General features: G+C 44.3%; 1 protein-coding gene across 2 annotated transcripts in view; it reads right to left on the reverse strand.

The window, feature by feature from the left end:
• Positions 1 to 6,320: 6,320 nt before the first annotated feature.
• The window catches only part of PEAK1 (pseudopodium enriched atypical kinase 1), a 42,883-nt gene continuing 36,904 nt past the window's right edge, over positions 6,321 to 12,299 (reverse strand). For both annotated transcript variants that reach the window (XM_027897970.1, XM_027897971.1), the window contains one exon: positions 6,321 to 10,008. In XM_027897970.1, coding sequence (XP_027753771.1) covers positions 8,845 to 10,008 — 1,164 coding nt within the window. In that variant the 3' untranslated portion in view covers positions 6,321 to 8,844. The remainder of the gene's footprint in view (positions 10,009 to 12,299) is intronic.

Raw genomic sequence — 12,299 nt, forward strand, 5'->3', positions numbered from 1 at the left:
TGGTGGTTGTGGCTGTACATGGGCAAATTACTGGCCCACTGCCAACAGCAACCTGATTTAAATTTAGTGCCCACGAAGGAACCAGGAGAATTTTATTACCTTGATTTAATTCTTCATTTTCTTTAGAAGAACTTTTATGTCCTTTTGCACTTTGGAGAGGTGCAAAGTTAATAGATTGCTTCTTACAGATAAACTGCAGGGATTTCATCTTTTTTCAAGGTTAATCTGCAATTCACTGCAGTTTATCTGGGCCATTAAGACTCCAATGAAATCAGGCAAAGCCTGGCACCTGACATTAGATCTGGAGCTGTCCCCAGCCCTGCTGCACACAGGTGCTGCCCCTGGGGCTGTCCTGTCCTACATGCTGTGCTGTGCAGGGCAGTAGGGGGTCATCCCAGCACCTGTAAACACCAGGCAGCAGCTGGAGAAAGCAGCTTGTTGAACGAGGGCTCCTGGCTGGTACCAAAAAGGGCAAACCCTCTCACTAAGCCTCCACATTCCTTCCTCTTTTGGAGGATAAGAAGTAGAGTTTAGTGATTTTCCCTTAAACTACTGCCTGCTACAACCAGGGCTTGCTTCTGTGCATGTCCTGACTGTGCCAGGTACAATTTAACAAAAATAACACCTCAATGACAGCAAAACAAAGGGTCAGGAGAGGTGTGACAGAGAGCAGATGTAACAGAAAACCCACCTTCAGTAGCTATTATTTCGAGTTCTCTGCTTCAGGGCCTCCAGGCTGCCCTCCTTTGGCTCCTCCAGCATCTCTTTGGCAGACAGTGACTCTTTGCTCATTGGAAAGCCCTGAGCTGATGGCAAGAAGCCTTCCCCCATCTTGCTCAGGGGTGGTCTGAGCACCAGGCTCTAGTGCTGTCTCCTGAGTCTGCAGCAGCAGCAGCACCAGCTGAGGTGGATTTGAAGGCCCAACGTGGTGTTTTAATAAGTGTCTTTCTCCACGGAGCTTTCTTAGCTCAGAATGGAAAGGGAGCTGCAGCCTCCCTCTGAGGAATAGGTTGTGGCAAACATTTCACTCGAAGAGTTTGCCTTGGGAGCTGCTTCCATCGGGGCCTGGTTAAAGCACTGCAGGGTGAGGAGCTCATCAACCTGGGCACAAGCAGCGGCCTGCAGAGCTCAAGGGGTGCGTGGAGGCTTTCTAGAAAATAAAGGTTCATCAGGTAGAGGAACACAATTCCTTAGGGCCTCTCTACCACAGGGTGAAATTTCTGAGGTGGTGAAAAATCGACACAGGCATTCCTGCATCAACCAAACCCAGGCATCTGCTCCCCTTGCGTTCGTGTCTGGCACGAGCTGAAATGAGAACGCCAGACTGCGACCGCTTAAGGACACCCACAAGAGAGTTTGTGCTAACATCCCTAAATTAATTTCAAGCAGATTTTAGTTAAACTAGTATAATTATCATGTCTTGACAAGGTTTCCGCTTCTTTTTGCCTATCTTTTCCCTGCAGAGCGGTGATTGCCACTGACAAATGGCAGAATCGAACTCTTGTTAAGTCCGTGGCACTTAGTGGAAGTGAACAGGGATTACTCTGGCAAAGCCAAAATATTTATCAGGCTGTTAAACATGTTTGCATGTTTACTGACACCTCTGGAGTCAGCTAGCTTTGTTTTTTTCCCAGGGATGAGGACAATAGCTTAAACTGCTTTTGAAAGGCTTTGAAGCAGCGTCTGAGGAGTAAATGAAGGGCCTGTAGTGGTTACCCTGCAGACTAATTCTGCTCTCTGGAACTGATGACATGGCTGTGCAAATCCACCGTAACTGTGCAAAGAACAAAACCTGCAGGGTGTTCTTCCAGGTTGGTTTTTTTTTAAAGAGCATTTGTGAGCAGTGTGATTGTCTCTCTTGCAGAAGCAAAGTGCTGCTCTGACGTACACGGTGTCATCTGTTCTATGCTAACAAATTAGCATCTGCAGCCACCGCTGCTGCCTGTCAGATCTGGGTGCAAAATTGAGCTGTTTGATCTCGGTGCCACTGAAGTGTGTCTGCCTGACTGTGGAAGATGCATATCATCCCATCTGTTTCCCACACACCCTCCATCAGGTTGGATGTTTCAAGGTAACAGATCAGACGCAGTGAATTCCGTAGCAGATGACTGCCTTAGAGACAACCTCCTGCTCTGTCACAGCACGTAAAAATTCAACTTAAGAGTAATTTTGTGCCTTCACAGCAGGTCATTTAAGCCCTGTCCACACTGGGGAAATGGGTGACTTTGGCCCAGCTCCTTTCGTGCTCAGGGCTGTCCCAGAGTGGCCGTTCTCACTGACGTGCCAGGTCACTCCTCTCTCCAGGAAGGCCTTGCAAGGCACGGCTTCAACCATCAGCAGCTGCTGGTGGCCTGGTTATTTCTGGGCTGCTGCTGCCACTTGTCCAGATGGAGCTGAAACAGTGCCAGCTGTGGTGGCACTTCTGGGGAAAACCCCAGAGGTGGGAGGTGGCCAAGGCCTCCCCAACCCCAGTGTGTCCCTGCCGTACCTGCACTCTGGTGCTGCTGCAACATCCCCCGCTATTCTCAAAAGAAAAGTCCTTTGCTGGACTCGCCACGTGCATTTTTCTCCTCAGAAACACCCCTTCTGCCTGGGAAGAGAGAGAAATGAGACAACTGCAAGCTCGATTTTGAGTGTAATAAAACTAGTTTATTTACACAGTAACATGAATGCCACAGAGTACACAGCAAAGTACCACAGCAAACCAGAGTGTAACTGCCCCTGATCACAAAGGAAGGCTTGAAGTTTATATACTTATTGATATAAAAATGTGTAAATATCAATATGAAGCACCAGATAAAGCAATGCAACCAGGAATTCCAAATACAAATTACCCACAAGAATTGAGTTGAAATTAAAAAAAAAAAAAAAAAATTCCCTTATTCGAGGCATTTAAAGAAATCCCATTTAAAAAAGTCCATCGATTTTGGAATCCCTAATTTAAAAATAAATTTCCCCCCTTTTATTAAAAACAAGAACATAATCTTAAATGCTCAGCATAATTAAGTTTTAAAAGAAAAAAACCCAAGGATTTCAACTGCAAAACCTTCTAATACCAACAAGTCAAAGGACAAGGAAGCAGAAGTTTTGAGTCATTTTTGAGGAGGTGTTATTTATGAAATGACTATTTAAAAATTTACACACTCTTAAATATATATTATATATACAATATATAATATATATATTTTCAAGCAAAAAGGGGCAAAGAATACTTCTGGGATACAAAATTTATATACATACATATATATATTAAGACATGCCCACATGCACTCATATATATATGTATGTGTATATATATATATATATTTATGAACAATATTCCCTCCATATAAAAAAGCTCCAACCTCTTCTAAATCCCTGAATTCTTCCCCTTGGATTTATGGAAAAAAAAATATCTTTCTAGTCTGAAGTACAAACCAAATTCTCAAATTCTGTAGAGTGGCAAAATGCTTATGTACAGGTAAGTGAAGTGTTTCATTTTCTCTTGGCATCTCTGCTTGATCTGAAAGCATTCTGTGGTTTCCAAGTAAATGCTGAGCGGAGCACCAATGCAAAGAGACCTTTAGGAAATTATTTAAATTACATTCTACACCCACTCAAAATCACCATCCTTCTAATACTGCATCCAGGTGAATAATAAAATCCATACAAATGTCTACTAGAAATTCTCTGCAACGCAGCAGGGAAAAAGACTTGCTCCTCCCGTCGGAGTTGGGGGTGCCCTAAAGAAATTTCTCTCCAGTGTTTCTTTTGAAAAGTAGTTTTGGTGTATTCTCCTGGTGAAGTGTTTGGAATCCAGATGACTGTTTACAGAGTATTTCCACAGGTGTATTTTTATAGAGGTATATTTAAAATTCTATTCTGCACTTCTTTGATGTCACCTTACTGAATAACTAAATCAACATCACATCTCTCTCTCTCTGCGCTGACTGAAGGGCTCTGATTGTGCTCTGGGTTTTACAGGAGTTTTAGCAGAACCAGCATCACCTCTGCAAAAATCAGAGTCAAACTGAGGGTCTAGTCAGGCAGGGAACAATGGCCAAGTACTGTTTGTACAGAGAAACAGCCAATTTGGGGAAAGGGGGAAAAGAAAGTGCATTACAAGGTCTGACTCCGTTTCTACTGTATCCCTCAGAAAAGTTACAATTGATTTAAATAAAAATAGGACTATTTAATATATATTTACACATGGATTTACTTGCTATTACAAACAAACAAACAAAAAGTTAATTTAGGTGGGACATCTCAGCACAAGAATTGAGAACCATATTTTATTTCAGCAGCAAACACGTGTTAAAATGAAGGACCTACAGTGTGAAGCTGCTGAATAAATTCTCCACATAGCTGAACCCTAACACATAACTTACTTAAACAGTACATTTTGCTCTGTAACACGTGGGAATTCCCTCGTGTTAACATGTGAAGATGATCCGTTCCTACCTTGTGGGCGCTGCTGGGATGTGTGGAGCGTGAAAGATTTCAGGTGGGACATTTCCGTAAACGCTCCCACACATTTTCATCTGCGGACCAGCAACGTGGTGTCCCAGCTGCAGTTACTGTTTCAGCAGGTCTGAATGCTGAAGTGAGACCAGGACTCTTATGTCTGGACATTCTGGGGGCTCCAGAAGAAATTTCTGGATTCCCTCATTCCTGAAAATTTGCAGGCAAGCTTTTACTAGTAGATTCTCTATATATTCACCTGGTTATGCATATGGACCAGATCAGATCTGAGGTTTGACAGGTAATTAGCGAGTAAGTAATTCCCATTTAAGGAACACAAACCTAACCCATGTTCCATGACGTCTCAGGGTTAGTTTTTTTCAGCACTCCTGTTAGAACAGAGGTTGTGTGCAGCACCTCCCCTACCTACAGCAGGAGCAGCACATCTCACCTTCACCTCTTCTCCCACACTAGCTCCTCACCATTGTCAAAGCAAAAGGCTTCTCTCCATGCCTGGGCAGTCCAGACCAAGTGACTTGTCATCCGCTATTATTCTCCCTGTGCAGATGCCAAATTTGAAAGCCCACAGTTTTGTCACTCTAGGTTTAGGCTGTACTACAAAGCAACTTAAAGGAACCCAGTCCCATAAACCCCAAACACAAACCTCACGGAACAGATCGACCCAATATCTTACGAAGCACAGCATTTAATTTTGGAAAGTATTTTGCATCCTTATGTGGGCAGGATTATTTCTAGGGCTGTTAGGAAAAGAGTAAGATTCCCACCAACTGTCCAGCTACATTTCAGGTTTTTGACAAGGCACTAAACATTGTGAATCCAATCACTCTGCTCTCTCTGGAACATTAGAGAGGGTTTAAATGGCTCTAATAGGATCAGAAACCACTCATCATAATTCTTCAAACAAGCATTTGATTTTTCCAGAAATTAGTTTGCACTGGAAAAATCTTTAGAGTTCATGTTAAAAATATTTGAATGACAGCTTTTATTAATAGAAAAATATATATTTACAGTCAATACTGTTATCTTAGATTTGCAGCTCTTCCTATTTCTTGAGCTCAACTGAAAGTGCGACATTGCTAAAAAGAAATTCAAGATCTGTGCACATATTCAAGTAAGTTCTAACATGCACAGCCAGGGGTTTTGTTCCTGTCATACACAGGATCCTGTTGCAAACAGAGCGGGTTTTTTTCCTTTTGCTTAGCAATTATGCTGTAGCATTCTTAGGATTTGCTTACAATCAGTTTGATGCGTACATTCTTGTATATTTACGTGGCACAGTCTGGTGCCAGGATGGAGAACCACCACAAACACGGGTTACAATCATCAGTTATGGGCAGATCTGCAAAGTCAGCCCCAGGGCTCCTCGAGGAAGAGCTCAGGCCCGATCGGGTTTGACTACATTGACCGTTCTTCCTTTTTTAAAGAAAAAAAACCACACAACATTACAAATTGCTAAAGTTTACCCAGTGCTGCACAAGAAAGAGATGGGTAGTGAACATCTATCCATGCTTGATTATACTGCAGAGCTAAAATGAGTACTGGTTCATCACAACAGATACAAACTGAAAGTAGATAGCTAAGAGATACAAAGGCATCGGACCAGCTGCATTAATACCGACGGTCGGAGAACATTCAGAATTCAACTCTGCGCGTGCAGGTTGACACGGAAGGGACACTGGGAACACGCGTCCGTAAACACGGAGACACCCACCGGCTTCCAGGAATCGCTGCCGTGGCAGGTGCTCCGAGGCTCCTGTCCCACTCAGCTGGGGGGGGCGGGTGCACACACACACACACACCACGGAACAAACACCACACAGACCACGGGGGACCAGGAGCCCCACTCGCAGCTCACACACGGTGACCGACAGCTACAGGAGAGAACGCGAGTGACCTGCCATGCTGGCTGGGTTAACCTGGGAGAGCATTGCCCTCCTGTGTCCAGACAAAGCAGGGCTGCACTGAACAGGGGATTCTTTGTACAGGTTCTTCTACGAGCTGCTCAGCAGTAGTGTAGAAACTTTCTTTCCTGATGTAGAGGAGGTACCTCGACTACATACATTGCACTTGGGCTTTTAATGCACTGTCCTGTTTTTCTGCATCAATGCCGCCATCCTAACCTTTTTGCAAAAAAGAGAGAGAGAGAAAAAATATATATATATATATATCACACTAAAATATATTACCCTTATCCTTGCCTGATCCTTCACTGATACAGGTGAATCAAACAAAAGAATAATCATCAGAAGTTTCCAAAAAAAATCTTCAGGAAGGTCACAAAGACAGTCTGTACTACAGCACAATCCATGTAGGCTTCCACACGCCACTCAGCTCAGCTCTGAGAGATGCCAGAGGAGAGCAACACGGACATGTCAGCCCCTCCACTGCAGGGTGTGGATCCAGAGCTAGTTTTGCTGACTTTTAAAAGCCTGCAGGACTGTTTGTTCAGTTGCCACGCATCTGGTCCAGGCATGCATATGCTGTAATAAAGTGGCTATTTTGTTTCAAGGCTGAAGTGAACAAATTCCTCACAGTTTTAACAGTTAAAATGAAACATCAGTCCATAAAAAAGAACACATGGGTATCTGTGCATTTATGTGCCAGCAAAGTAAAGGAAGGGGCTGCAGATCTAGCTTCAGGTAAAGGCTGGTGTGTAAAGTGAACACTGTAATGTACAGCTTTAAAAAAAATAATACAAGAATTGCACATAGATCCATAGGAGAGAAGCACAGGCTCGTAACTAGGGCTGTCTGCTTTCCATCACCTGGGTCAGAATGTTCAGGATCACTTTTTTCCCTGCATCCAGATCAGTTCTTCAGAGTGATTCAGGAAACAACTCATAGCCTGGCAATACTGAGCAAAGGTATTGTCTGTACAAACTGCACAGGTTCCATGGGAAATGGCTGTTAGGGCACGGAAGGAAGTCAGCAGTGGCCTCTTAAAAGTGAAAAAGCTCCTTCAGGTTGAGTTTTTAGAAATTCTGACTCTTTAATCCTCGTTAATTCCTCCTCTAATCCAAAACTCTGTCTGTGGTGCTCTTTGAGCTCTTCTGACAACATTCCATTTTTAGGGTGTTGTCTGTTGCAGCATCAGAAAACACTGGTTACAACAGACAAGAGACAGGCAGCCAAACGCTGCTGCGGGGAACACAGACCACGATACTGTCAGTTGTGGCTGCCAAACTTAACAGCTCTCTCAATAATTTACCAACAGTGTTTTTGCCCCCTTGTTTTTACCCTTCAGAGAATGTCTGCAGTGGAAGCGTCTCCACGTGGCCTGTTAGCGACACACAGACAAGCTTCGAACATTTCCATCTCCTGCCAACAAACCAGCAGAGCCAATTCCAGCCCCATTTTGCAGTATGGCACAAGTGACAAGAGCAGACCAAAATAAAACCGAAGAGGTGGCTGTTATTTTCATCCTCGATTCCTAGCAGTGATTGTCAGAGAAGGTTATGTGTGTCCTATCCATTTCAAGTCAGGCTTTAGTGCCTTTTGTGACGGAGGGGGAATTTCAGTGGCCCACCGTTGTCTTGTTCTTGTATAAATGCAGTTATGGCTACAGTACATCAACAGTCCAGACTGGTGAGTGGCACCCAGGAAATGGGATAGACAAAGTGTGCATGTTCTGCTTTTTAATGCAGAGGTCTTAAGCTAAGGGTAATGGTCTGGTTAAGGCAGCATTGTTGAACTCATGGATCCATGGTTAGACAGGGTATGGGTAGGCAGTGAGGCAGAGAAGGAGGGAAGGGGACTGAACACAGATGCCCACTGACACTTGCCACAGTCAGCAGGAAAAACACATCTGGGGAGGAAAATACAGTGAAGTCTGTTTGGCTGAGACCAAAGGAAAGAGGAGCACAGCCCACTTGTAGGGGACCGAGTAAGCTGGGAAGAAATTTTGTGTGGTCATTGGAATGGAAGCAAGTGAGTGTTTTGTGGCACAGTGGATCGTTCATCTCACATTCAGAGCTAATCCATCTCCGCTTACGGTCACTGCTATTCACTAACCAATGCTACACAGGAAAGGACAGAGAGTACCCAGAAGAGGAGGGCAATTTGTTTACTGCAGTGGTAGAAATAGTGGTATCAAAGTTTTGCTCTCCTTTTCTGCCAGATACGAATCAAGTCACATACTGTCTGATCTGAATGCAGTCATGCATATATAATCAATCCCTAACAGGCCTGGCAAAAAAAGTCAAGTTTCTGTCATACTGGTTATAGGATGCAATTCCTCCAATAAGAACCTATTTGCTCAGAGTTGCTGGCTTTGATATCTAGGCTGCTTTGTAACACTTGTACAAAATGTGAGCCCTAGTGCAGGCTGGAGTGAGGGCAGGGGCAGAGGTGAGGGTGCTTCATGAAAAGCAACAGGCTCTACAAACTAGTGCTGCTTCATGATTCTCACAATGCGATGAAGCGAGTCTGTAGTGGCAAAAGCCAGGTACTGACAACAAAGCCAGTCTTCCAGAATAATTCCACAGTCCCTCTCCAAGGACTTCTCTGCAAACTTGATCATCAGCAGCGTCCTTTTGATATCCAGCCAGTTCTGAAGGATGGCATCTCTCCGCGAGGGGTTGGAAGAGGTACTCAGAGCGTGGAACAAGTCCTCACGTGGGCCCCAAAGCAAACACTGAAGGATTCCCTTGGCTTCTGATATCAGGATCCTCTCTGAAGGGTTGGGATTCAGCAGGCAGCTGGCAAGCTGTTGAAGCCCTTGAGAGTAAAGGGAACGGCAAGGAATCTTAGGGAGATCGGCACGAGTGTACTCCTTCTCCTTCAGCTCTGGATTCTCATCGAAGGGGTTGGGTAAGTGCAGCATTTCGTAGATGAGGATGCCGGTCTGGAACTCATCACACTTCTTGTACTGTGTCGCGGTGATGATTTCCGGAGCCAGCCGGGACTGATCCCGTAGGACCTCTGGATCCACCATGTGACTCTTCTGCTTGGCCTGGGAGAAATTGCTCACGATGAGCCTGGCTGGGCAGGCGGCGCCGGGACTCAGCTCCGCGGCCTCGGGACTCAGGGGGCTGCCTCCCGGTCTGGAATGAACCAGCAGCAGGTTCTCCAGGCGCAGGTCACAGTGTGTGATGTGATATGGCTTCAGGTGCTCCAGGCCCAAGCACAGCTGCAGGAGGAGCAGACACACCTGCCTCTCGTACAGGTCGGGGCTCTTGGCGTGCCGGGGCTCGGACTCGCGCACGAAGTCGGCCACGGTGAGGTGCGGCACCTCCCGCGTGATGACCACGACGCGGCTGCGGGGCCTGCTCAAGGTGCCCTGCCTGCTGGAGCTCTCTTTGGCCGCAGCCTCTCCGCTGGAAGCCGCGTCTCTGTTCTTTTGCTCGGGTTCCTTCTCCTCTTCTTCCCGGTCTTCTTCTTCTTCTTCCGCGTCGGGCGCGTCCTCGTCCTCCCACGGGAGGAGGCGGACGGGCACTTCAGCGAGGAAATGGCCACAGTCCTGCTGGATGTTGAAGTTGATAGCCAGGCTCTGCCGGATAGACAGGCTGTGGTAATACTGCTGGGACTCCTTGGCTTTGCTCTTGCAGATCTGGGGGAGGAAAATAAACACACATCACTGTTAAATTTCTAACTTCTATATCCTTTTTATAAGCGTGTATTTTGTTGATGGGATCTACAGACTAGACCCAAACACAAGCAGTAATAAGTTTTGTACTGAACTGACCTTGGCAGGCTATCTTAATGCACCCAAACCGTTTCCACTGCCTAGTAAGCAACTGCAGAGCAATACATGCAGGCACCTCTCCCTCTGCACAGATCATCCAATGGAAAATACACTTCAGGCAGGTTGGTTTTTAATCAGAATAGCAGCAATATGTGGCAAATGCACAGTGAAGCTCATTCACAGTTACTTGATTATCCATATCATTTTGTTGCATGTTCTTCTCTCAGCTTTAAGTGAAGCTTGAACAAGACAAAAATAATCAATAGCAACAGGAGCTACAAGAAACATTCATAGAGTGTGTGACCAGACACTTGCAAGTGGCTGAGTCAGCATGGCACGATGAGTTACAACCTGTCAGCTATGGGACTGGATACTGGAAATTAAATCCATGAGAGCAGCAGTGTCGTGTCTGCAGGGAGGGGAGGGTGTGTCATGGCACAGCCTGCTGATGGATGGACACTCACTAGAACATGGCACCTGAGTTGCTTTCAATCATCACTCAAGATCCTAAGTATATGTTTGGGGGGGTTGTGCCATATATAGCTGTATTTAATTTATGCCCAGTAACATCTTGTTGGTATATACATTATCACTGTAATAATTATCCACATTAATTGTCTGCACTGCCATAACAACTGGCAGTTCCAACCCCCTGACAGCAGTCACTGGACAAGCCCTATTAGGGCCTCTGTTCTGAGGCATTTACTGATTAAAATGACAAAGACTCAGGCATGCTGACCTTTGCATATCAACCTTAGTCCTGCTGAATTCAGAGAGATCATTCCAAGCATGTAAGGTTAAGTGGATGTTTTAATCTTTACATGCTTAAAGTCTAAATATTCACTTGCTGTATAATCTACAGGTCTTAACTGCAAAGCCCAGACAAGACATCCTTGTCCAGATGAAGTTACACCTTCCCTCAGCTCACCTCTGAAATCTGAAATAACTAAGGTCAGCAAAAGCCAGAACTCAGAACTTCTGCAGGGTAAGTTATAAACTTGCCTTTCACTGACACAAATACACACATTTTATATGGTTATGTGGTTAAGGAACATAATTATAACAACTCTACGTTAAGAAACATAATTAAATGGGGGATTTAATCTTTTATGCTTGTTGATCAGAAAAGTGCACTGTCAGATCATATGAAAGCGGACACAAGCTGTACCAGCATTTTGGTTGTCCTCTTGTTTTTGATACTGTGCATATTTCCATACCTCACAAGCATTTCCATTTCCCTGCTATGCAACTTAAACTGCCTGTTTGCAACTGCCATGCACAAGCAGAGCAGATTTGAAAAATGCATTTTCTAGTCAATTTTATTTAAGAGAGGAAAGCAATTTTCTGGAAATGTTGACAGTTACCCTGTTTATACACTGGCTCTTGCTCATTTAAATTTTCAAATGTGTTTTATCCTGTTAGGGGTGAAGTGAATTATCAATGGAATGCACTTGCTCCTGCCTCCTTCTCTCAAGGGTTACAAAAACTTAAACAAATACAGCAAAAAATATAGCAATAACCTTTCATAAAACAATAACCTTTGAATTATATATGAAGAGAAAATGCCAACTGATTGTGTTTGAGACTGAAGGCCCCTGATTGATTAAATACTTAATACTGCTCAAAAAACAGGACTAGAAAAGCTGTACAGACCCATATATATGTGCTGTTTATACACACATTGTGTACCTCACATCTGTAAGAAGAGCTGTCAAGGAAAACAAAAATAGTTGTGTCTTTTATGCCCTTCAGTCCACGGCCCTTTTCTTGCAGTCAGCCCTGGGCACAATCAATTCCAACTGCAGAAAGGGTTCAGGGTGTTGTAATCCAACCTTTAGTTTTTAAAAATACTTAACTGACCTAATTAAAAAAAAACCAAACCTCATTCTGAAAGAGTTTAATTTTAGGGTCAAGCTTACTTGCTGATAAAAAAAGAAGTTGAAAACCACACTTGGCTTTAGCTACTGCACTATATTTGATCCACAGAGGATTTCTAATGCCACCTGCCAGCTAAAGCTAATATTCTATTAGGAATATACAACCCACAGAAGTATTTGCTCTGAAAACAATATGTACTGCTCAATTTGGTGAATACAAGGCCTTTTTTAAAGCTTATGGAAAGGATTTCTCCTTGCCTACAGAACAAGAAAAGCAAA

The sequence above is a fragment of the Empidonax traillii genome, unplaced genomic scaffold (assembly GCF_003031625.1).
Source record: "Empidonax traillii isolate 1590-97213 ecotype Southwest subspecies unplaced genomic scaffold, ASM303162v1 scaffold571:size529327, whole genome shotgun sequence".
NCBI classification, from domain to species: domain Eukaryota; kingdom Metazoa; phylum Chordata; class Aves; order Passeriformes; family Tyrannidae; genus Empidonax; species Empidonax traillii.